The sequence below is a fragment of the Crassostrea angulata genome, chromosome 3 (assembly GCF_025612915.1).
Source record: "Crassostrea angulata isolate pt1a10 chromosome 3, ASM2561291v2, whole genome shotgun sequence".
In the NCBI taxonomy this organism is placed as follows: Eukaryota; Metazoa; Mollusca; class Bivalvia; order Ostreida; family Ostreidae; genus Magallana; species Magallana angulata.
This window is the reverse complement of record NC_069113.1, coordinates 30,024,360-30,049,590: the sequence shown is the minus strand read 5'-3', so window position 1 is coordinate 30,049,590 and position 25,231 is coordinate 30,024,360. Positions and strand designations below refer to the sequence as shown.

The following is a 25,231-nucleotide window of genomic DNA, read 5'->3' as shown; positions in this document are numbered from 1 at the left end:
ATTTGATTTGATTGATTATTTTTGTGTTAAGCTAACTGTAATTTGATACTACTACCTTCCTATAATTTACTGTGTTTAAAATCGGCAGGAGTACAGCTAATACACAATAAATATTGTTCTTTGCAAAACACGAACAGATGCATTATTGATAGGACAACTCAGTAGTTTAAATGATGAAAACTTGTTTATGCATGCTTATGTATATTTTAGCTTTTCATTCTGCTAGAAGCTTGACTTTTCAAATTCAACCTTCTGGAAAAATTCCAAAGTAGGATATACAAAATCTCAGTAAATGGAGCTCATTCCCAGTGTCAATTGACGGATAGCTTTCAATTCTGTCTTCTTTCTTTCTTTCTTAATAACCTTTCATGAGAGTTGTTTTTCATGGTTGATTTAATTTGTTCAGATGAACTATTCCAATACATCATACATTTGTTTCTGTAAAAAAAGGAAAAAGCAATTGGTACTGACGAAAAGCGAATATTTCGGTGCGTTTTATCACACCACTCTCCCTTTCAAATTGATAAATACTTTTGGCATTTCATTTAAACCCGTGGGCATATATATTATAGGAATGCTTGTTGGCAGTGAACAGTGAGCAAGCCTGGACATGCACAGCTACTCCTTGTGTTGTATACAAATGAAGTGTTACGAGTAGTTTAATTGAACCAATATAGAAAACGGTAACCTGTGCTAGTCGGGGATTTAGAAGATGTTTACCATATGAGAGTTCAATTTAATGGTAAGGCAGATACTGCTTAAATGTTTTGAATTTTTCCTAAAACTTAGTTTGATAATAAACAAACATTTTAAAAAAATCAAGTTCCAAGCACAATTAAATGACACATTAAATTGTGCCTGGTACTTGATTTTTACAGTCAACTTTGACAAGTCATTTTGGCAAATGCAATGCGAGTACCGTAAATTTGATTGTTTTAGTGAAATAAGGAAGTATCTTTATACATGTACTATCCTATACACATAGTTTAAATCAATGTATGTTCATGGTGATTATATGAATACAATCATGCACTGTGGTTGTATACATGCAGACTTAGGACCTGTAAGCTGATTATCTTATTTAAGCACTCTCTTCTGTCAAATTACACAAGAATTTTACAATAATGACTGAATGTTTTGAATGGATAGGAATGTCCAGGATTTAATTTTTACACACTTCCATTTTTTTGTGTTGGAGTGTGCCGGAGATATAAGATATCAAAATATTGCATGCATGCACATAGAATGATCGAAGCATTCAAACAAGCAGTCCATTATTTTATTAACATAGATACAATCTGCATAAAGGGCTTAGGCAAAAAAATTCTGTGCTGAAGTTTTTACAAATGGTTTGCATTGTAGGTGTATATAATGGTGTGAAATAAAGTGACAATTCCATCCAGTGTACGTGTGGAGAAAGGCAGCCATGGAGACGCGGAGATCAACTGGTTCCCTGTCTTCCCTGACTGGGTCCGGAACGTTCACCCCGCCCATGTCTCCCCGTGTGGAGAGCCCTCGGGCTGCCGCTGCAGTGGGTGAGAAGAGACAAGGCTCAGGAAAGGGCATCCAAATGCAGATACAGCAGCTTGCAAGTAAGAATGATTACCACATGTTATATATATTAATATTATTATATAATAATAATTACTACTGATTACTTAACAGGGTTAAAAGAAAGATCACATGCACTGTAGTAGGATATAGTAGCAAATAGTGTGATTATCAATAGTCAAGTCTAAAATTTTTCATATTTAGGAATTTTTAGTTACATGTTTCAATACACAACTGACCTCAAATTTTTGAGTGTTGGAAGAAGATTTAAGTTGATGTTGAAGTTTTAATAAGAATGAAATGGTATAACGGTCTATGTCACTTTCATCTGTTCATGAGGCTCAGTTTGGCTATTGAAATTCTCATCCATATATCTGCACTAGATTCTGAATGCTTACCATACCTAGTAAGGATTTAAACTCCAATCTTTTTTTTTTGAATTGCAACAACCAGCCAACCCAACTCTGGATGAATGCCAAATTTGATAAGAATATCTTGCACATTTACATTTTGAATGTGTATGTACATTGAGCAGACAGCATTGAAAAGAATACCTGGTACTTGGAATCCTTAGGAATGCTAGATGATTATTTTTTAGCATATTTAGTATGGAGATATTATTGTTTAAAAGAAAAAAAAATCTGATGAGTTTTTTCAAGCAATTAAAATATTTAATTAATCAGTTTCTATATTAAAGTTGATTTAGCTCACCTAATGTGAAGAGAGTTTTTCTGATCTGTTGTGGTTGATGTCCACAAAGTTAACTTGTCACAGAGTCGCGGTATATTCTTTTTAACCCTGGACCAGTTTCAACCATATTTGACTTCTTGAAACAAAAGTATTCAAAATTGTTCCAATGAAGATCCATGTCATAATGATAGGGAAAGTAATATTTATAATAATAAAAAAGAGGGAAAGTTTCAGATTTTTCTAATCAAAACAATATTCCCAAAACCATATCCCCAAAAGCCAATATTTACATTCCACATCTTTTTGGCTTTTAAAGTGTGTTGTAAGCTACCCCAGTTATAACACTGTAATGCACACAGGGTACTCAAAGGTTAAAATAAGAGTTTTATTATGAAGTCACAAACGTTGAACGCTGAAAACTGCAACGGCACAAGCGAAATCAAGCTTACGTGCGTTACTCAATTTGTGTGCACACACCGCTGCAGTTATGAGACTGTATCTTTCAAAAAATAATTATTCAATGCTATAATATTTGTATTAGAAAGCTTTTTGCTCAAACTGTGAATTCGGGCCAATAGGTGGACTACAGAATAGATGCTAGAATGAGAAGTAATGTGAAAAATCTTCTCAATTTAAGAAGGACATGAAAATCATTGCAGCAATCTGAAGAATATCTAAGCCAGCATCATGGTGTAGTGTATGATTCAGGACAAATAATGGGGCCACAGGCAGGCATTGCCCAGGGCAAGTGTAAAGTTGTCGGGAAAGTTAAATATGACAGAATTAATTCACTTGCATAAGTAATTAAATGATGAATCTTAGTGTAATTTTGTACAATTTTGATATGACTATAAGAATAAATACCAAATACATTTTTACATTGGAATTTTTCAAAATATATAGCTAAAAAGTAGCAATTTGAAGAAAAATCAAGTTGTACAGAACCATACTTGAACAAAACATGAAACAAAACTGAATAAATATCATAATTTAAACAACAACAGTGATATATTTTTACCTAACAAACAATAAAATGAAGTGACATAGTGACTCATAAAAGATGTTTTACTCTTTGAGTATGACAACAATGAATTTAAGAACAAATATACAATATTTTATGATATGGAAGGTTTCACACCTTATAAGTCATCATGTATTAGTTTACAAGTCATTAAAACTCACCCAGAATTACACATGTAAAAAATAAAAAAAAACGAGTTGTTTTGTACATTGATTTGAGTGTCATGCGATTGCGATTGCTGTCTAAAAATAGTTAAAGTGGGATTGATGCACTGTTAAAATAATAGGAACATGAAGTTGATATTTTGTTGGTTTATACCAATTAAAAACATAATGTGTAAATCTGAATATAGTTTATTGCTACAATTAACAAATAAATGTTGGCTCTTAGGATCAACAACTGACAAACTATAGACATCATAGATATGCAAAACACAAATAGTATATATGGTAGTACCGGTATATATAAGCAAATGCTTATGAGCAAACTATAATCCCCTTACATCTTGGGAATAAGAAATAAAGAATGTTAGAATATTTACATAGGAATATATAGAGCAAAATCTTTGAATATCTTCTTCTTAAAAACCATTTGGCCCAAAAAACTCAGGTTATTGTGTGGAAGCATCCTCAGGTAGCTAGGTTTGTCAAATTTGTTCAAATCATAATCCGCTGGGGCTAAGGATGGGGCCACAATTGGGGTCAAATTTTTTACACATGAATTATATAGAAAATCTGTAAAAATATTCTTCTCCAAAATAATCAGCCAATAAAGTTGTATCTTTTGAAAAGTAACCTTATATAGTGTACTTTCAAGTTTGTCAATATCATGATCGTCGGAGGTAGGGCCTAAAAAAAAAAGTTGTGTGTTTAGGGTAACCCGACCTAATTAACCTACAAAAATGCCCCGACCCTACCATTTTTAGATGTCATTGTGAATGTTATATTATTTCTATTAAAAAAATGCGCTTTTAAATATGACACAAACAAACATTCTTAGGATTCATGCAGAAAAAAATATGATAAAATAAAAAAAAATCCCTACCTACCTAACCTAATTTTTTCATCAGTGTTACCCTAAACACACAATTTTTTTTTATAGGCCTAGGTTGGGTCCACATTGGAGGGAAGAGGCAAAATTTTACATTAGAATATGTAGAGAAAAATCTGTAAAAATTCTTCTTCTCAAAACCAATCAACTAGAAAAGCTGTAACTAGTGAAAGCAACCTCAGATAGTGTAGAGTTAAAGGTGTCAAAATCACGATCTTTGTGGGTAGGGTGGAGCCACAAGGGGGTTTGGGGGTGTCAAAGTTTTACATACCGGTAGGTATTTATACAGAAAAATATTTTTAAAATCTTACCTTTGGGGGTCCAATTTTACATTGGAAAAAGTTTTGAATTATTTTCAAAAACTCCAATGTTATGATTTATGTTATTACTTATGTGCCAGCATCTTGACATATCGTTGATTCTTAATTGGTTACCGTAGTCTGTGGCCCCTGGAAAATTTTTGGGCCACACAAGGGGTTCAAAGTTTGTTGTAGGTTTATGTGTTTAAGATCTTCTTGATAGAATTATTATTAGGTACATAAATGAAATTTACTATCAATATTATTTGAATATTTTCTTCTTAAGATAACAAAATAAATTTAAAATCGGAATCTGTGGCACCGATTGTAAAACAATCCAAGTACGATATACCAGTATGTACATTTTGTTTTGGCATGTATGTGTTTCATTTTTAAATTTTCATGCTTCAAAACCAATCTGCATCAGGATGTTAAACAAGAAATAACTTTGCATGGCCTAAGGATTAGGTAAACAAAATTTTCATTCCAGCAGTCAAGTTACAAACATTCAAGATACAATTTAATGTTCACCATTCTTGGGTTTGTAATGTTCATGAATTTGAAAGATACTGACGGGGAATACTAATTGTTATTTATCTGTAAGATCAATGCAACAAAAGTTAGTGGTTGTCTTCATATATTTGCATAGCTGGTATAAACAACCTGTTGGCTGAATTGATTATGATAAAAAAAGAGTATAAGACCAAGTATATGTTAAGCAAGCCCTGGCATATAAATGATATAATCATTATTTCAACTTGTAGTTGAAGCAAATGAATTAATGTAAAATCACACAGTATAGATACACTAATTTGTATCTTCTACATGTTTCTTCATGTTTCCTCTACAACATAATGAAAGAAAATTCCAGCTTGAGGAGATTTTTCACTTTCGTTTATTTATTGATAAGTTGGCAAGCATCCAACTTGTTCACCTGAATTGGGTTTCCTTATTGATTTCAGAACATCTAAATCAGTTCATTCTGGTCATATATCCTGTCACCAAGGTGAATTTTATCTCACGTTAGTTAAAAATCTCGATGCCCGGCAATCAAAACGATGAGCAGAAAAAACCCCCCACCAAAACAATATACAGTATGTCTGATCACGGTTACTGTAAGGTCATTTTAAGTATAGCCCCGAATTATCAGTTGTTAATGCTGGGTACTTCAAGTAAATGTAATCAATAAAATATTTACGCTCTTCGTACCTAGAGATCGACTTATTTATTCCATGGCATGACAAATATTAATCAAGGTGGCTCTAAGTTGGTTCAATTTTATGTTTGTTTGACAACATGAAAAATAAGGGCATTTGTATTTACATGCTGTACAAGTAGTGTTTTGATTTTTTCCAGTCCCCGCACAATTATATGGTATAGAAACTTGTACATAATATTTGATAAAACTCCGTGCTAGGTTAATCCAATTAACGTTACCTACCTGTGGAGTGAGAGGATTTTCGTTGACGTTTAATGTAATGTTTAATCTGACATCAGGGTAAAGAATAGTAAAGTTTTGTGACTTCTGAAATCCACCATGGAGTGTTGGCTGGGTTGGTTACATCAGAAGGAATAAACTGTGGTGATCAGGAACCCTCTGCATAGAATCGAGTTAAAATGGAGAACCCACAACTATAAAATGCGATGTATTTTTCTGAATGTCAGGTATTCGATTCTGGGTGAATTGGAGATAGTGACAATTACTTTGCAGGTCCTCATTTCCTGACCAGTAATGACATCAGATAATTAGTTGGCCAGTATATGGCCAGAATGCAATAATGACTTGGGTGATTGAGAAGACGTACGCCATAAAATGAGGACACCAAGTAAATAGACAAAATTGGATCTTAAGAAAATTCATTGCAATGAGAGGAATAAGTTGAAGACCACAGGAACATATCCATGTAGCTTTATTTAGATGTAGACAGGCAATGGTGGAAATCATTTGCAAAAAGGGACGCTATTTCAAATTATCGGATTTAGATGAATATGAAAACTATCATGGTATGATTTGTGATTACAAAGTCTGTTTTAAATCTGAAATAGGTAATTTTAAATTGCATATAAAAGGCTTTGATGTATCATTTTTTGAAATTAAATTATATATGATACGTTCATTCTAAAGAATTCCTAAAAAATACTGATAGATATACCCTAGCTATTCAAAAAATTGGAAGTAAATAAAATGCTAAAAACAACTTAAAGCTATTTTTTTTAATGAAATTGTAACAGTTCATGATCAATTGTTTTATAATCGGTATACATGTGATGTAAATCTCAGGGTCCACTAACATATGCCTTTGATCTCAACAAGTATTTTGGTACTGCACATACCGTAGTCTGCGTAAGCTTCTGTGTTCTATCTAAGGCAAGAAATCTAAGATTTTTTCATTCAAACATCATCTCTTTTTCAGCAGGAAAAATTGACTGGAACAAATATAGATATCTTATAGCAATTTATAATGCAAAAATCTTGCATCTTTCTTATTTCTGAAGTCACTAAGAACACCCTGCACAAGTTATCATCCAGGTCCTTTTATATTGCTTTCAATACAAAATCCACAGAGACTTTTCATTTCATTGTAATGAAACCAGACATGCTTAAAGGGAAAATCTTGAGATATTTTCCTTCTGGTGAAAAAAATTGCTTGAATCTTTAGGTTTTTATAGATATCGAATAACTAAGCAAAATATATTGCAAGGATATTTTAGGACATCCAACAGTTTTGTTAGTAATGTTTACATGTACGTGTATCGATCAAAGGAATCACATGCAGACGACAGAATTTTTCTTTGGATTTTTAATACTCTTCACTTATTTATAAAATATCTTTGAGTTATATTCCTAATATTTAACACGTTTTTTACTACTACAGTTTATATACATGTATTTTATGTAAAAACACACAGTGAAAATGTGCTGGGGAGGTCCTAGGAACAGCCAAATTGATCTCTTAAAAATAAAAAATTTAGGCAAAACACATTGTTTTGACTGGAACTAACACGTGAAATTGACATGGTTTTAAAACTTTTTACGGTTTGAAGTTGTACTTCCATGATCAGTGCGAGACAAATGGTATTTCTGATCTGATAATTTACTGATGATGTTCGTGGTATATTGGAGAATAATGTCCGCGGCATCTCTTTGATCTCGGCAATAACTGTAGTAGAATTTGGTTTAGATCCACGAATGTTATTACTTTTAAGCGCTTTGAATAAATAATTAACGAATGCACATCGATGAGTCTTAAAAAATCTCGATTGAAAAATTTCTTCCTTTTTTGAGTGTGTATTATACCTAGGAACAGTGGTTTTTCAGCAATTCACAGCCAACTTTGGGGGTGCGTATTATACACAGGTGCATGCTCTACACTAGACTTTACTTTAAAATGCAAACATGAGACACTGACATGTCAGTTTAAGGGCTGTGGTACTCAGGTGACTTTCAAGTCCTTTGGGCCTCTTAAATTGTTTCTACTGTATTAAATACCTGAGAATTAATTGAATGATGTACTTTCTAAAGATTTACTGGTCATTTCGTTGTCAAATTGTCAATGTACACAAAATGATCTTGAGGTGCTATTTTACATAGCCAGCATCTACATGCAAGATGCCCAGATCTGATGACCACAATTTTAGGATTGTCTTTGTCTTCAATGATTTGATTGGAGGTTGTGTTGATCAGAGTTATTGTAAATTTATATGGACAACAGGACTAGTTTTTTTTCTATGGTTTATCAAACATATAGTTTGGTGTTGTTGTGGATCAATCTCTATAACATTTTATGAATAGTTACTTGAAAATAATGTACATACAGCAAATTTTGAATCATTAGAAGTGATGTGTATTAACCTGATGAAGGTGACTTGACCTGAGGTGGGTGGACATACATGCCTATAAATTGTTGTTCAGAGAAACAAGTGGAAAATAAAATAACAAGGTGCTGAATTTTTTGACACTGAGCAAAGCACACTTAGTTTAGATACCAGTTTTTGCTATGGGGTTGTAAAACACAGCTAGGTTAATATGTTCGGATGGAATCCTGGATTTGACCATCGGGTATTGCATGAATAGCAATCTAACTCAAGCTGAAAGGAAAATAGCATTTGTCTTTGTTGATATTGGAATATATGAACGAAGGTATATTAAACCCGTGTAAGGGCAGCCAACTATGAATGGCGGGAATGATAATACATGCCACAGGTAGATGTATTGATTTTGGAGACCTTTAACAGCCTACAACAAGCTGTGTGTAGATCATGTTGTTCTGGTCCGCTCGAGGATAAAGACAGCACAAGTACTGAGCAGCAACTCTCCTCAAACCCAGCCCCACGGGAACTTATAGGAGGTCGGGGGAACTCCTATCTGTATACTGAGGGGCTTGGGATAGCATTTATTTGGGACTTATGTTCTCTGGTTTGGATATTTATGGAAAAATTGATCAGAGGTGTTGAATATTGATGAAGAAGCATATACTGGCACAGTGACTGTGAAAAAAGGAATAATAACAATGGAGAAACAAAGCATGAATTTGACGTATCAAACTCAAGTGTTTGCACAGCGAGTGCTCTCACTCAAAGGTAATGTCATTCTCAGGTTAGCTTAAGGTTTACATAAAAGAGGCTGATACTTTGCACCGGTAAATGGTTTTTCTATAATTTTCATACCAATTATTGCATAAGACGTTTTTGTTAACAATATATGTAAGAATGCAGAGCTGAAGTTTCTCAAACAGTAGTAGATTCTTGCAATTTTCTCAAAACTATTTAATGCCATAATCATACATTTCAAGCAACATTTGAGGGCCATGCAACTTCAATACAATAAACAAAATGCAATACTGGTACATTTCTGGAGTATCCAGGTATGTAATGGTGTTTACATTGTGGACGTACATAATTCTGTATTGGGTTTGGGTCAGGCCTGCATATATCGTGTGTGGATAGTGTCTTTATTGGAACCTCTCCAGATAGCTGAAAATAGTGGAGAACTTTAAAGTGAATGAAGGTCTCTGTCCATATTAACATTCCAATGTGTTTGCTTATAGTTTAGGGCAATTTAAAGATTGATTCTTATCATGTTCCATCTTGCCTGCAAAGTTAATTCGTTTAAATGGAAGCCAAACAAAAAACATTCAATAATTCAATTCATTTTTGAAAAAGTCTTTCTTGTATGTACTCAACTCCTATTGGAATCAGAGATAATGTGTTTCCTGAAACTGATTAAGATTCTGTTATTATAAAGTACACTGTTGTAGTTTTTTTTTTTTTTTGGGGGGGGGGGGGGGGGTGTCCGTCTTTCATTATCTCCCACCATTGGCTTGCCAGTTCTGTAGGCATAATGGTGTACCCTAATTATCACACATTGATTTCAGCCAGCTCTTATTCTGTTTTTCTTTTCAACCATAAAATTGATTCATTAATAAATTATTTCACAGATGAGCAAGAAAGAGTTCAGAAGAAAACATTCACCAATTGGATGAATACCTACCTGAAGCAGGTAACTGTGAAGGCTGTTGTAGTGGTTGTATTAGCTATAGTTGTAAGGTGACAGACCAACATATAAACTGTCATCTTTACTGCTCAGGTTAATCATAACAAACACCTTACCTGTCATATTGTGTGTCAGAGTCTTGTTATCTTGTTAATATGACTGTATATGAGATGAGAGAGAGAGAGAGAGAGGAGAGACAGACAGACAGGGGGAGGAGAGAGAGCATAATATCATACATCTTAAGTATGAGAATATTCACGAGTTCATATATAATTTCATATTTTCCATTTCAAGAGTACGCGAGAATCCCTTTAATTTTTCTGAAAACTTGTTAATTTTTCTGATAATTCAAAACTGCTATACATGTACCATATAGATTTCATTGACAAATTTTCTGTATTCAAAAGGAACTATGGAGAAAAGTTTAAAAGCTCATTGTATTTGATTTTTTCTAATAGAAAAACATGAAAGTGGAGAATTTGTTTGAAGACATTAAAGATGGAGTATACCTTCTGTCCCTTCTAGAGGCATTGTCCGGAGAAAAGTTGGTATGTATCTTTGCGCCCAATAGACCCTTAGACAATGAAATAAAATTGCATGTCCAACAACAAATTACTTATGCCATCATGCATATACACAAAAGGGAATATACCACTTAGCTTGCATGAGCTGAATGTGCCAATTTTAAGTTGTGTTGAACAATGATATATTGTTTGGTTCCATGTTAAATCAAATCTTCCATCTTGTCTATTTGCTACCTTATCGGGTATTTTATGTTTGTAAGAATATTTTGCCAATAGGCAAAGGAGAGGTAGTTTGAAGTACATGTAGGAGTGATCTTTTATTTAAACAAATGAGCATTCTGTCTATGTAATACCTTGATTATTGAGAAATTCTGTGATTTATTGATTGTCCCATTTTCTTCAAGTCTACTTTAAATCCCAGTGTACATATTAAACCTACCCTCAAATGTTCATTCTGTCCAGACATGTCTTGTATTTAAATTGCTGCCAAAAATCTAACACTTAAAATGGTAGGAAACTATACGATCAACAATTACGAACAACTGTTAAAGATATTTCTTCTCTTGGAAAACCTAGAGAGAGAATACTTGAAACTGAAAGCACATTTAGTTTTACAAAGATTAAATGTCTAGAGATCATACTTTACATGTATGAAATAATTTCTCACTGCCTCTTTTAGACTTAAAAGAGCATTCACATTTTATTATGATTCTGAAAATCGAGGATAAGGAGCATACTATTTTTCATCTGTCTGTCCTTTTGTCAATCTGTTTAACATTTGAAAGTGTGACATTTGATATTTGAACTATAGTTGAAAAACTGCTTAAACATCTCAAAAGTTTAACTAGTCTATTCAGTCTCTAATGCCTTTTGAACTGTTTCAGATCAAAGACATTGGTATGGTCTTGTTGTCTTTATATAAGGAATAAGGAATCATATTTTGAGTATTATGAGGTGATAATTTTGGTAGGGGCAATAAAGCCCGAAGGGCTTTATGATAGATTTGATCACGCCCCGACCGAAATTATCACCTCATAATATTCAAAGAATGATTCCTTATTACTTACATTTATATAATTTTAAGCCATCGTACGATTAAATATTTAAATATAAATAAGCAAACCCGGCTGGCGCCTCAATTTGGCGTCATTTGTATTATGGGTTATATAGTACAAAATCGATACGTAGTGTTATCACAGGCAAAGACACTGGAAAGTGTAAATATATGAATATACATATATTAATATACAGTTTGTATATTGAACTAATAAATTGAGGTTCATCAATATGAATTTGTCCAGTCTGCCAGTCTCATCTACATCTTTTTACTTAATCTACAAAATGCCTGCCCCAGAGAAACTGCCTGTGTGAGCTATAATTGAATTTTAACTGAAGTTAAAAGTTAAGATTTGACAAACTTTGAATAATTAAAATGAGCCAATTTGTTTCTTGAATGGTATTGAAGGATAGAACGACCTCTAGTGGGGAAATGGGATAGAACTTTCCAGAACGGGTAACTAAGAATAAGGGTTGATGGTTAATACTAAATAAAATGGAATAATTTAAAGGATAAATGAAATGGAATAATTTAAAGAGGTTTTAGTTTTGATGGAAAAACCTTTCCAGAACAGGGTAATCCAGAATGCAGGTTGACTAATTAACAGAACGGTGAAAAGCTAAGTGTAGGGCGAGTTAACCATCAGGTAGATACTTTGGATCTGACAAGTTTGGTTTAAAATATGCAAATAGATTCGTACACTAGCGATTTTGTTTTTTGTTTTTTATGGATACATTTTTATAACAATGCATATTGGTAGTAAACCTTAGACATTATTCATTTGTAATCAATGAACAGATTGTTTTAAGCATAAAACGAGGAAGTTGAATAAGGGGGTCAACTCCCTTCCACATGTTTTAATGAATATCTTTTATCTGAAATTCTTATTTGGGACAGTGATAAAAATTATAATGTAATTTGATTTAAAGAACAAATTTAAGGGGCTCACATGGGCTCTGCCTTGTTTAAATATTGCCCAGTATGAAGAAAGCATGATGGTATTCTGGCTATATAGCCAAAGGACCAACACTCTCTCTGCTCTGAGGAACAGAAAGTGAACACTAGACTATAGTAGGAATTAGACAGAAAGGGCAAAGCTGTTGTTGTCTCACTTACTCTTGCAAAAATATTCAATTTTTGAAATTTATTTTTTCAGCAAATGGAACGAGGAAAATTGAAACGTGTCCACCACGTGAGCAATATATCAACTGCTTTAAAATTTCTGGAAATGAAAAAGGTAATTATATATATGTAAACAATCTTAGATTATGGACAGGATTATTTAAGATTCTTCTTTTGCAAGCAAATGGTTTCATTATTTATATTTTGTAGATAAAACTAGTGAACATCAATGTTTCGGACATTGCTGATGGAAAGCCATCTATTGTCCTTGGCTTGATTTGGACCATTATCTTATACTTCCAAGTAAGTATTAAAGATTATTTGTGTTTTCTCTCTCCAACATCATATATTTTATAAAAATAATGTAATCTACTAGGTTATCAATAGTTATGATTCAATGTTAAATTGGTGAACATCATTACCATAGGTTTAACGTTCATGGTTTTCATCTTTTCTGTCACAACCTTAAGGAGACACAGTGACGTAAAAACGAGTGAATTGGATAATATAGAATTTTTTGGATGGCTTTTTAAAATTTTGTTCAGTTTTTGAAAATATAAATATGCCATATATTGGAATCTATTTTTTGTAGCAATCAGATATCAACTTCCTGTTAAATTTCAGCTTTGCTAATTTTGTATATTCACATCAGAGCGAGGTTATTACTACTGAACATTGACTTTGTTTTGTAGATTGAGGACACTTTTGCACAACAAGAACATGATCCAGACAAACCTTTGTCTGCTTTAGAAAAATTCCGCATGAATGCCAAGAAAGCCTTGCTAGCATGGACAGGAAATGCTATTACAAAGTATACAAAAACTCCATCATTGATAATTGAAATGCTTAAAATGATCGTTTAGTGATTAGCAAAACTATTTTATTGGATGAACCTTTTGATGATCATTTGGTCATTAATGCATTTGGTTTTTACTTTTGATTATCAGGAAATATGGAATAAAGATATCAGACTTTGGTAAAAGTTGGCGTGATGGCTTAGCTTTTAATGCCATTGTTCACACTATCCGGCCTGATTTGATTGACTTTGAGAATGTTAGAAACCAGTCAGCAAGAGCCAATCTGGAACAAGCCTTTTCCACTGCTGAAGATCACTTAGGCATTGCTCGACTTCTAGACCCTGAAGGTAGGCATCATATTTTCTACAACTTAACTTAAATCTGATCTCTTCTTCAGACTTAGTCTGATTTTGATTGTCTTTCCTCTTTTCCAAACATAAGGTGTTTGAAATAGAAGCAATTAGAAGAGTTAAAATGATGTGATAAGTTTTCGGTTGCTCCGGGTTGACGAAGGCAAGTTTGTCAGCATGAATGATCTAATAATGTCATGGACTAGAAATCTTTTACATTGATAAACTCTATCCTGGTTTACTTTTTGGTGAAAATTCAAGGGTTTATCGTTATCTGAAAGGGAATAAGAGTAAATGTCTCAATAATTTACTAACAGCTTGTCTAATTCATACAAAATCATTTCAACAATAAAATCCTTTGTATGTGGTTCATTTAAGAATCAAGCACTGAAGGAAAAACGGTGATCTGATAATGCAATATATTATGTTATTTTTTCTCTGCGAAGATCACAATATGTACATAGCCTACATGAACCACCAAGAAAGTATTTATTCATTTCTCTCTGATGATTAGACCATGTTGATTTGTAAAATGCTACCAACATAATGGAAAAATTAATAACATTTAAAATCCTCTGCACATACAACTAAAATCATCAGAAAGTTGAATGTAGAAAATCTGCATGAAGTCATTATATAGACGTGACTTATAAGTGTTCTCTTGGTTGCTTCTCCTCAGATGTTGATGTGGAAAAACCTGATGAGAAGTCCATCATGACCTATGTAGCTCAGTTCCTGAAGGCCTATCCAGAGGCTGGAGAGGACCCCGCTGTAAGTAGATTAAACCTTATGTCTTCCAATCACAAAAAGGATAATTAAGTCATGTGTTTTCTACTTTTATTAGTTCACATAAGAACACCATAAGAATGCTTTTGATTTTCTGTGAAAAATTATAAAACATATAGACTGTGACTTTACTTTAGAATTAACTATATATTCTGTGTTAATGAATTTAATGATACACTGGAATAAGTGGATTGTTTTGACTTTTGATGGTGTTTAGCTTGGACGACGGAGTAAGGACCCAGCCACCCAGGAGATGAACGACTACACGGATCTGATGACCTGGCTGAGTGCCGAGGCAGAGGAGGTGCTGCAGATAGTGGACCAGCCCGTCACTGACCGCCAGCAAGAGTACATGGTACAGTACAAACTGAATACTGAATATCATCAAACATAGCATACTTCTTTGGTTTTGTATAAATTCAGTCCAACTAATCACATGTATATACAGTACCCTACAAAATTATATTTACATACTAAGATAGAATTGTAAAAATTACCATTATAAATATTGTGAAATTTTTTGTAGATATATGCATTACAATGCAACAGAAATAAACCTAAAACAATAAAAATGTTTTTTCTTCATAATTTCAATCCAAATGCAAATGATTATGCTGATGTTGATGTTTAGAATCCCACTCATAAATCAAGAACTTAACTCATTTAGTGCAAAACATTCAAAGAGCATAAATCAGCTTGCACAACTAGTCTATGCCAAATTAAGTCTATTAGATATCAAAGATATCAAAGTGAGATAATTTAAACACTTATCTTTTATTTTACATGAATATTTCCCAAGTATCTCTGATGATGCTAACATTGTTTTGAATAATAAATTTTCATATCTATAAAATCACATGCATTAACCGGTATTAACATTTTTATTATATTTTGATTCATTTTGATTGATATTTAATTTACAGGACTATCTGGCCTTTAAAGCTGAACTTGACAGAAGAGAAGCTGTGTATAAAAAATTAGAAGAGAAATGTTTGGCTAAGAAGGCATTAAAAATCACTGAACCCATGTGGACAGAACTTAACACAAAATGGCGCAGCGCAGCTCGGCGTACGAGAATGTGGTTGTGGAAGCTGGATGCTAGTCTTCCTGGAAAACTTGGAAAGTTTGGAGATTGGTTAAATCAAGGAGAGGAAGTTTTGGAACAACAGCCGGAAGATGTTCAGGACAGAAATGATCTTGCACAGAAGCTTGCCAAGCTGCTGCAGGAATCTGCCGTATGTGACCATTGGAATAATTAATTAATTTTTAAAATAAAACTTAAATTAAGGTATCGGATCCATATAAGGACATTTTATGAGATAAGGCTATTTTATTATCAAGGAATAATTTTGAATTTGTCTTTTTTCAGGAATATTTCAAAGATGCAGAGTCATGGAAAACATTCTTTTATGAAGTCAAGAGAGCTGGTAAATATGAAGGAGAATTCCTGATTCAACCTCAAATGGACAGTCTTGCAAATCGTTTGACAGCTTTATTGAAAGAATATCCTCGGCGCGAAAAACGTTTAGCATTTGAAGAATATCAACAGAAGGTGCTAGCATTGCGAGAGTCGGCTGAGGCTAAATTGCAGGTTTGGACAGAAAAACTTGGACAGCAAGAAGAAGTGGAGCTAATGTTGGAAGACTACAATGACTTTGTTAATACTCAGCAACTGTTCCACAAGTACAACTCTCTCTCCACAGACTTGTCTAAGAAAGCAGATGTGTGGAAGAAATCAGCTGGTCAGTAAATATTTATTAAAAATATGTACTCAGAAGCTTTCTTGAAAAACAAGACATGCCTTTACTACATGTAGGTGTTATTGACTGAAAATGTCATTTAAAATTAAGATTTGCCTTAATCTTTTGAATTGGATATCATATGTCCTTGGTATCCTTCTCTACCTCCCTATATATTTTCAACCCTTTTTAGTGCTGATGCAAAAGTTAATTGCCTTTCCTTAGAAAAAGGAATTTTTTCATACATGCGTGGTCTAATAGTGGAAAAAACTTTCTTTTAATATTCAAAAACATGTATATGCATGAATAGAACAAAATATTTCAAACTTTTTTCTTATTGCCTCTTATAAAATTTTTTTTATAGGAAAAGAACGAGAACAGGAAGTGAAGAAATTTATTGAAGAAGAAAATACCCAATGGAAAAAAGTTTCAGAAGACATCAAAAATGTGCTTCCAAACTTGGAGAAAGGATTGGAAAATTGGAAATTATACAACAATGGAATTGAAACATTGACAAGTTTTATCAATGAAGGAGAATCTGTCATGTCAAGATCAGCAGAGGAAAAACAGCAACATTTCAGTGAAACTCCAGAAAATGAAGAAAAATTAAGACAGGTCAATGATTCAGGAAACTTTCTTATGGAGGTCTGTAGTGAACCGATAGCTGACGAAATCCGCCAGACATTGGCTTCACTCAACGCAGAGTTCAAAACTGTTACAGAAAGTTTTGAGGAATTTAAAAGAGTGGAAATAATTGGGAAAGGTAAACAAGAATACGCTGAAGGAGTTAATCGAATATCAGAGTGGTTAAAAAATGCAGAAGAATTAATGATGCAACCGGTGCCATGTATTCATGCCAACCTGAAGGACCATCTACAGGATCTAACTGTAAGTGTAACCAGTTGTTCAGACTTACCTACTGTAAACGTATTATATTTGGCGTGTAAGATATTTGGCTGAAATTAGTTTTTGAACAAGTTGGGGTTGATTTGAAATAGCGTATTCCAAAATATGACTATTCTTATGCATGCCATTTAGCGATATACTTGATTTAGCGGAAGCCTCATTCCGCCAAAAGCGCTAAATAGAATACACAGCTAAATGTAGTATGTTTACAGTATTTGAAACAATATATGTGTCACATAGAAGTTTTACGGAGGAGTCGATGAGTATACTAGTAAGCAGCTCACGTTTTCCTTATAATTTACTATTAAAGCCTTGTCTGTGACTTATGAATCCAAAGAAGAAGTCTAGTGACATCTTGTACAAGTGAAGCATTGCGTGAAAACAAAAGAAAAATAACAGATAATCAATATAATCATCAACGATAAATACTGTGGTTTCATTAATATTCAAGGGTATCAATTTAGTGGATATAGTGAAAATCACAGTTTCAAGGATACGTAAATTCATGGCCAATGACCATATCAATACAATATGTTTATAGAAATTAACATCAAAAATTATATCAATATTGATAATCATTTCAATCAATGATTTATTATAACTGATGTTTGTGAGTTCTTAGGTCACAGAAGACTAATTATTAACAGACTGATCTTGACTTCATTGGTTTACATGACTTTCATTCTTCCAAATTTTTGTATTATTGCTATCCTCTATATTTCTAACAGATGTGCAGTAGTCAAATTCCAGAGATGGAAAACGACTTCAAATCAACCACTAAAACCGCACAGTCCTTAGTTAAGGACAGCAGTCCAGATGTTGTCAGTGAAATGTTGCAGACTCTGAATGTTCAAAAAGAGGTCATCGTGCGTTTACGAAAAGAAATTCCAGAACGAATCAAATACCTCAAAGCTATGCTTCCTAATGTAGAATCTCTAGAAACAGGCATCTCTGATCTCAGTATTTGGTTAGACAAAGGAGATACTGTTCTCAGTGCCAACAAAATGGAAGGTTCTCAGACTCGGGCCGAAGAGAGACTAGAAAAACATAAAGTATGTATACTTATTGATATACTGGGTAACTTTGTACTATGTTAAAGATTATGTTAACAAAATAAAAGCAGTTTATAATTAAGATATTAATCCATTGATTTGAAGAGAGTTTGCATGAAGCTAATTTTCAAACACTTTGTTTTAGGCATTTTTTCAAGAAACAACATACCAAAAGTCAATTGTTGAAAGTAAAAACAAAGTTCATCAAAAAGTTACCAGTACCAAACCAAAACTGAAAAATGTAGATTTTAGTCCTGTGGATGATCCCATGTCAGCAGTCAATCAAAGATTTCAGGTATGTTCAGTGTGTGTTACTTGGAAATATGATTGAATATGTATACAAGCTTGAGGGTTAAACAAGTTTAAAATCAAATTCATGCTAGCTAAAGATAATTTTTCACATCTCAACAACCATTTTTGACTTTCTGTTGAAGTATACTGAATCTTTAAAGAGAACGTTTTGTGGAAGTACCATTGTATCTCAAGTTCTAAAGATATAAAACTGATGAATCAGGTCTTTTATGTATAGGGAGTAATGGATCAGATTATCTGAAGGACTAGATGCAGTATTATTCATTTTTTGCCCCTCGATCTAATCAAAGTTTTAGGGATAGCTTTAAAAATAAGGTTTAAGATAGTTGAAATCAAATTGAAAATAAGTATGTGAAAGGTTTTCACCCCCAGTGACATCATAATTTTTCAATGACATCATGAGGATTGTCTTGATGTGATAAATTGATGTTTTAGAGTAAAATGGCTCACAGATATCTTATATTTTCTTAGAGGGGGAATCAATTGTTAGCTTGCTCACAGTGTCTCTAGTTAACAATATATTTATTCATCTAAAATTAAAGTGCTGGGCACCTCCATTGTAGAATATTCAGACTGAAACCCATTTCTTAAAGTATGTTGATCACAGAAATGATATGATGATGTGCTTTGCAGCAGCCATTTTTTCATTTTGTGTATGTCAACAAATTGCTTTTTATTGTAGGAGAGTATTGTTTGTGCCAAGGACTGGGAGAAAAGGCTGGAGAATCTCTGTAGGTTATGGAAGATTCATCAACAGAAAGAGAATGGTGTAGAGAACTGGTTACAGCAGGCTAGAGCCATACTACAGGAGAAGACAGATGATCCTGAAGCATCAATCAAACGACATAAGGCCTTTTTTGGAAAACAAAACAATAAGATTTTGGAAGACTTTTTGAGGGCTGGTCAAGACATTTTAGATGTACTAGAAAAACCAGATCAGGCTGAACTTCAGAAAAGCATGGATGACATTAAAACCAGATGGAAGGTACACTATACACCGCTCCGAAGGAGTGGCTGTTATATCATTGTGTGTGTCAGTCTGTAACAAATTTGCGTCAAGATTTCTCATCAACTATTAAGCGCAGATGCTTCCAATTTTAACACACTCTTTGTTGAGGTACCGGTATACCATATGGTGGGATTCATATTTTTTACCAATTAGATTTCAACTTCCTGTAAAATGACAATTGTTTATTAGCTTTAATTTTCAAACAAATTTTTGTCACAGATTTTTCAGCAACTATTTATCGCAGATACTTGAAATTTTAATACACTTTTTGTGTGTGCCATATGGTGGGATTCATTTTTCAACAAATCCTATGTCAACCTCCTGTTAAATGACAACTTTGTTTATTTTTAGCCTAAATTTTTTAACAAATGAAATAAGATTTCTCAGCATCCATCAATCACAGATGCTTAAAATTGCAACACACTCTTTTGTTAAGGCGTGCCATATGGTTAGATTTATTTTTAAACAAATTTGATGTCAACTTCCTGTTAAATATTGACTTTGCATATTTTGTATTAACATCAGGACTGGCTCTCAGATATCTTGTTCATTACTGAAAGACCAACAAAAGGAAAGAAAAGGATGTACAATATTTTGAAATTTACATAATTTGCAAGGTCAATGATTTAAAACAAATCAATAATTTATCAACAAAAGTGTACTATGACATTATTACAAGCCAGTATTAGATGATACTTCACTTTTTGGAAGACCAGTAATAGCATATTTCTTTCTTTTTTTTCACCAGGCAATACATGTGGAAGCTCCACTGTGTCTTCTCAAGCTGGAGTTCCTTTTGCCAGAAGAAAAGTTTGTCTCAAGTGTAGAGGAAGCAGAGAAGACATTACAACAAGAAAAACAACAGCTTCAGCGAAAACAAAATGTGAAAGAAACTTTAAAAAAGCACAAAGTATGTCTGAAAACTTATTATTTAGGATAAGGTTTTTTTTTTTAGTTGTAGATACTAATGGTGTACATACAGGGTTATTTTCACGCTGTGTAACTTTTGCCCTTCTACACTTACAAACAAGCCCCAGCTTGAATTTGCTCAGACACAGTACTGTTGTGTTTTAAAAGAGATAATTTAATACATGATTGGAATTTGCCCAGTCTTAAATTCGCTTGCAGACAATGAGGGCAAAAGTGGCAAAAATAAAATGTGGGCTATTATTTCCCTCTTTTCAGTAAACATATGATAATTCAATTAGTTCATTTCATTTCATGCTTTTGTTTTTTAACAGCAATTATTCAATGAAGGTCCATTTCGACCAACCTGCATCAAGTGTCTTGAGACAATGCAAAAGTTGGCAGAAAACGTTAACCAACTAGAGCCAAAGGATCACAGTCTGGAAGACCGTTATGAGGATCACCGGGCTCGTTGGGAGAAACTATTGTCCAGTATGGACAACATTTGTTTGGATCTGAAGCAGCTTCCAGAACGATGGAAAGACTACAATCAAAAGTAGATATTAGCTCTCAACAAATAATATCCTAACTCAATTCAAACACCAATTGTTACATTATGAATTTTAATCTCAAAACATATCTTTTCAGACTTGATGAATTTGCTGCAAATGTTGCCACTATCCAAGATTTAATGACAGAGCTTCAAAAGGAAGATTTAACCAGTGAAGAGTACAAAGATCTACAATCTAAATATCAAGTAAGCATACAGTTTCTAAGCAGCAAACATCAACCAATATCTGAGTCATTGTTAGATTGATTGTACAAACAAACCATGTCTCAAATAGTTTTAAAAATTATAAAAAATGCTTTAGCAAATGTTACTAGTCAGACTAAAAATTTTAAGGGAACAGGTTTTCTTATTATCATGAGTTGATACGTTGTTTAGCGTAAAATGTCTACTGTTTATACAGAAAGCTCTACGTAACATGGCAAAACTGACAGATGATGGAAAGTGGTTGCAAGAAAATCTAAATGAACTTATCGAAGACAGTCCTGAATCAGACACAAAGAAGGAACAGAAGCGCTTAACTGACCTGTTGTCGAAGTTCTCTGAGCTGCAGCCAAATCTGAACAAAGTGGCAGACAAATCAACTGTGTTTTCTAAGGCTTACGATTTCAGAGATACCTTGGAAAAGCGCAATAACTGGCTGGATGAGACACAGAGACTAGTGAATGATGAGCCCAGTATTGATGGTCTGGAGGATGCTCGAGCATACCTACAGGAACATGAGGTAAGCATCCATCATATTATAAAGCCCCATCTGATGTGGATAACAGTAGTAATGGCATTGTGGTGAAGCGGAGAAATGCTTGGGGAAGAGGTTCATGTTATAAGTGTATTACAAAGTAATACTTTTTTAGCTCACCTGAGCCAATGGCTCAAGTGAGTTTTTTTGACCAAAAATTGTCTGTCGTTTTTGTTGTAAACTTTCTCATTTTCATCTTCTCCAGAAACACTGGGCCACTTTGAACCAAACTTGGCACAAAGCTTTTTCGGCAGAAAGGCTTTCAAGTTTGTTTAAATAAAGGGCCCATTCTGTTCAAAGGGAGATAATTAGGTGAGAGTGAAAATAGGGTTGGGTGTTTTAAAAACTAACCACAGAGCCAATTTCAAACAAACTTGGTACAAGGTATCTTTTGGGGAAGGGTTTTCCAGTTGGGCTAGTCCCTCTTCAAAGAAAATGTGAAAATAAGGTTGGTTGTTTTAAAAATCTTCTTCACCAGAACCACTGGGCCAATGTCAACCAAACTTCACACAAAGCATATTTTGGGAAAAGGCTTTCAAGTTTCTTCAGATGAACGGCCAGTTCTCTTTTAAAGGAGAGATAATTAGGCCCATGGTCCACATTGCTCACCTGAGCAACAATAGCCAGAATAGAATTCGATTTATAGAGTCATGTACAATATATCTGGACAATGAAGAAAAATTGATTCGGTAATAAAAAAATTTCAAAATTTTCTCCAGATATTCTTTTGTTAAACATTGAGATACTTTTGAAACTGGAAGATTTATTAGTCATATTACATATTGAGCATTGCAGGACTCAACAACTGTTCATGTAGATATAAACCTACTTTAAACAGTCAAGACAATTGATAATCAACAAATGGCAAGATGCATGCATATAATTAATGCCATATATTATAACATTTGAGTTTTTGAGAATAATCAAACTTATTTCCCATGTTAAAATTCATCCCCCCTTCCTGTCCCAAACTGGCCTCATCCTAACTCAGTATAATAGGTAGAAAACAACACTTAACTCTTCTGAAGAATCAAAATACTATTATTTGTGAAGTGAAATGAAGTCGGGAAGTCAGGATCAAAATCTTCAGATGCATATTGAAACAATAAACTAGCTGCACGGTTCGCTTTCTTTGATTACGAGTGCAAGCGCCCTGTAATTAATGAAAGAGAACCATTCTATTATTTCTCTATATTTAGGTAATCTTATACATTATAATGATGCAAGTTATATTTTCTCAAGTTGAATAGGTTTATGCACAAATAGAATAATTAAATTGAATTAAACAAGAATGAATAAGCTGGAATTGTTACTGATAACTTGTAATCAGCTGAAACAAGTAGATTCACACTGTGCACTAAGATTCCATTGTATTAGACTGGATAGCCTGTTTTTAATTCCAAATGCTGCTGCTTGCTGATTAGTTACTCAGGTGGGCGATGTGGCCCGTGGGCCCCTTGTTATTAATATGCTGTAAAAGATGGTATAATAACATATAACTGTAATTTTTTTTGGTTTAGATTTTATTTCAATTGTTGAATACTAAAATAATTTTAAACTTTTTTTTTTTTTTTAAAGATTTAATGAACACTTAAGTCACTGCAAAATTAATTTAAAAGGGTTAGTTTGACCTGCATTTACATTGACTAGTGTGTTGCTGATGCTTTGTAATGTTTTTCTTACACAGGGCTATGTTAGTATTTCACAGGATTCTTTGGTGACAAATTGCAATCTAGCTATTGTTTCTCTATTCTGTGTTTATACCTTCCCTTTATTCAGGAGTGTGTCTTTAATTTTCAAACCACCTTTAATCTGTCTTTATAAATGGTTATTCAGAAAATGGGAAAAAGCCTCCTGTTGCATGACATGTTGTAATCCAAGTGGAAAGCAAGACGTGTAAACATCAAATGGCAATTTTGTTAAATTTTCTTACAAATGATTCTCCTCAAGTCAAAAAACAGTGCCTATACGCGAGCAGTGTTCAGCTTTAAAAAAATGGAATCAAAATCCTACCCTGTTAATTATTGAGCATCTGTTTTTAATGTGCCTTAAAGTTATTACTGCATTTAAAGAATGTGGAAGTCTTAAAATAAGGATTTTAGACTTGAAAATAGCTCCAAATAGCCTGAGGAATTAATAATATTACATTTTAACATTAGACCCCTCCTTATTCTTTGTTGTGTGTGATGCTTTTTTGCTTCTTTTTCTTTTATTTGTATACAACACAATAGATCAAAATTTGAATGTTTAAAGTCCTGTTACATGACATGCTACAGTTTTTGGCAAATTGTAGAATTGCATGCATTATTTTTTTATGTCTTTTTTAGTCTCTAGTATCTTTATAAGGACTGAAATAATGTACATTGTCTAGTTTCTGTTCAGACATATGCTTGACAGTTATAAAACTTTAAACACAAGTTAATAACAAAAGGTGGTTAAGTTGTAATATTAAAGGCCTAATGATTTACTTAGGGATGATCTTTCTGTTTGTGTATTCAAATCAACATATATCTTAGATTTAGCAAGATGATTATCAAGTAATAGTGCTCCTCCTTCACTTACATGTTGAGAGCATGCATTATGATGATTCAGAAATGTCTTTATTTGATAATGTCCAATTAAATTTTTTGTACAAATTTCTTAATTCCTCGTATCGTACACATATTTCTTTAAAATATAAGACAAACAAGTTGATTTCAACATTCTAGAAGTTGTCATCATTTGTTTTTTGTGCTTCACATGAAAGTACTTATTCCCCCACAATTCTTTTGCTTACCCTTGTATTTCCCCTTGAGCTGAAAAATCAGGTGCTTAATATGTAAAAAACGGATATTGTCTTGTTAATCGGTGTATGGTGTGAACACTTGTTGGATTAATTATACTGTGTGGTTTCTCTATGTATTATGACACACTTTCTCTTTTGCCACAAAGCATATAACTTTTTATAGCATATCGGTTGCCTGAGGTTTTTTCCTCTTCCTGTAGAATATATATGGAAATTGGGCTATATGATAATGATATTATTACAATTGAGAGTGGTGTTTCTGTTATCCTTGTAGACTTGTATGAAAGTGTGTAAATCAAAATTATAAAATGTCTTGAGCTTTTTTTATCTTTCCACATCCTTAAGGTAGTATGGGACATCTATCAATATTAATGTAAATAAAATACTTTCACAGGTTTAGTATTTCCAAATTTTACAATATTGAGCTAAAAAATATGTTTTGAAATTTTTTGAATTTTTTTTTCTTTTAAATCC

The 25,231-nt window shown here is 33.2% G+C and overlaps 1 protein-coding gene across 1 annotated transcript in view; it reads left to right on the top strand.

Annotated features, from left to right (window-relative positions):
• Positions 1-523: 523 nt before the first annotated feature.
• The window catches only part of LOC128175626 (muscle-specific protein 300 kDa-like), a 173,893-nt gene continuing 149,185 nt past the window's right edge, over positions 524-25,231 (top strand). The window contains exons 1-20 of the mRNA XM_052841400.1: positions 524-742; positions 1,363-1,592; positions 10,050-10,111; positions 10,564-10,653; positions 12,843-12,923; positions 13,019-13,111; positions 13,501-13,619; positions 13,756-13,952; positions 14,635-14,726; positions 14,959-15,096; positions 15,665-15,976; positions 16,111-16,483; positions 16,845-17,368; positions 18,115-18,438; positions 18,584-18,733; positions 19,433-19,735; positions 20,508-20,669; positions 21,001-21,221; positions 21,314-21,422; positions 21,637-21,957. Of these exons, the coding sequence (XP_052697360.1) occupies positions 1,427-1,592; positions 10,050-10,111; positions 10,564-10,653; positions 12,843-12,923; positions 13,019-13,111; positions 13,501-13,619; positions 13,756-13,952; positions 14,635-14,726; positions 14,959-15,096; positions 15,665-15,976; positions 16,111-16,483; positions 16,845-17,368; positions 18,115-18,438; positions 18,584-18,733; positions 19,433-19,735; positions 20,508-20,669; positions 21,001-21,221; positions 21,314-21,422; positions 21,637-21,957 (3,837 nt within the window). The 5' untranslated portion in view covers positions 524-742; positions 1,363-1,426. The remainder of the gene's footprint in view (positions 743-1,362; positions 1,593-10,049; positions 10,112-10,563; positions 10,654-12,842; positions 12,924-13,018; positions 13,112-13,500; positions 13,620-13,755; positions 13,953-14,634; positions 14,727-14,958; positions 15,097-15,664; positions 15,977-16,110; positions 16,484-16,844; positions 17,369-18,114; positions 18,439-18,583; positions 18,734-19,432; positions 19,736-20,507; positions 20,670-21,000; positions 21,222-21,313; positions 21,423-21,636; positions 21,958-25,231) is intronic.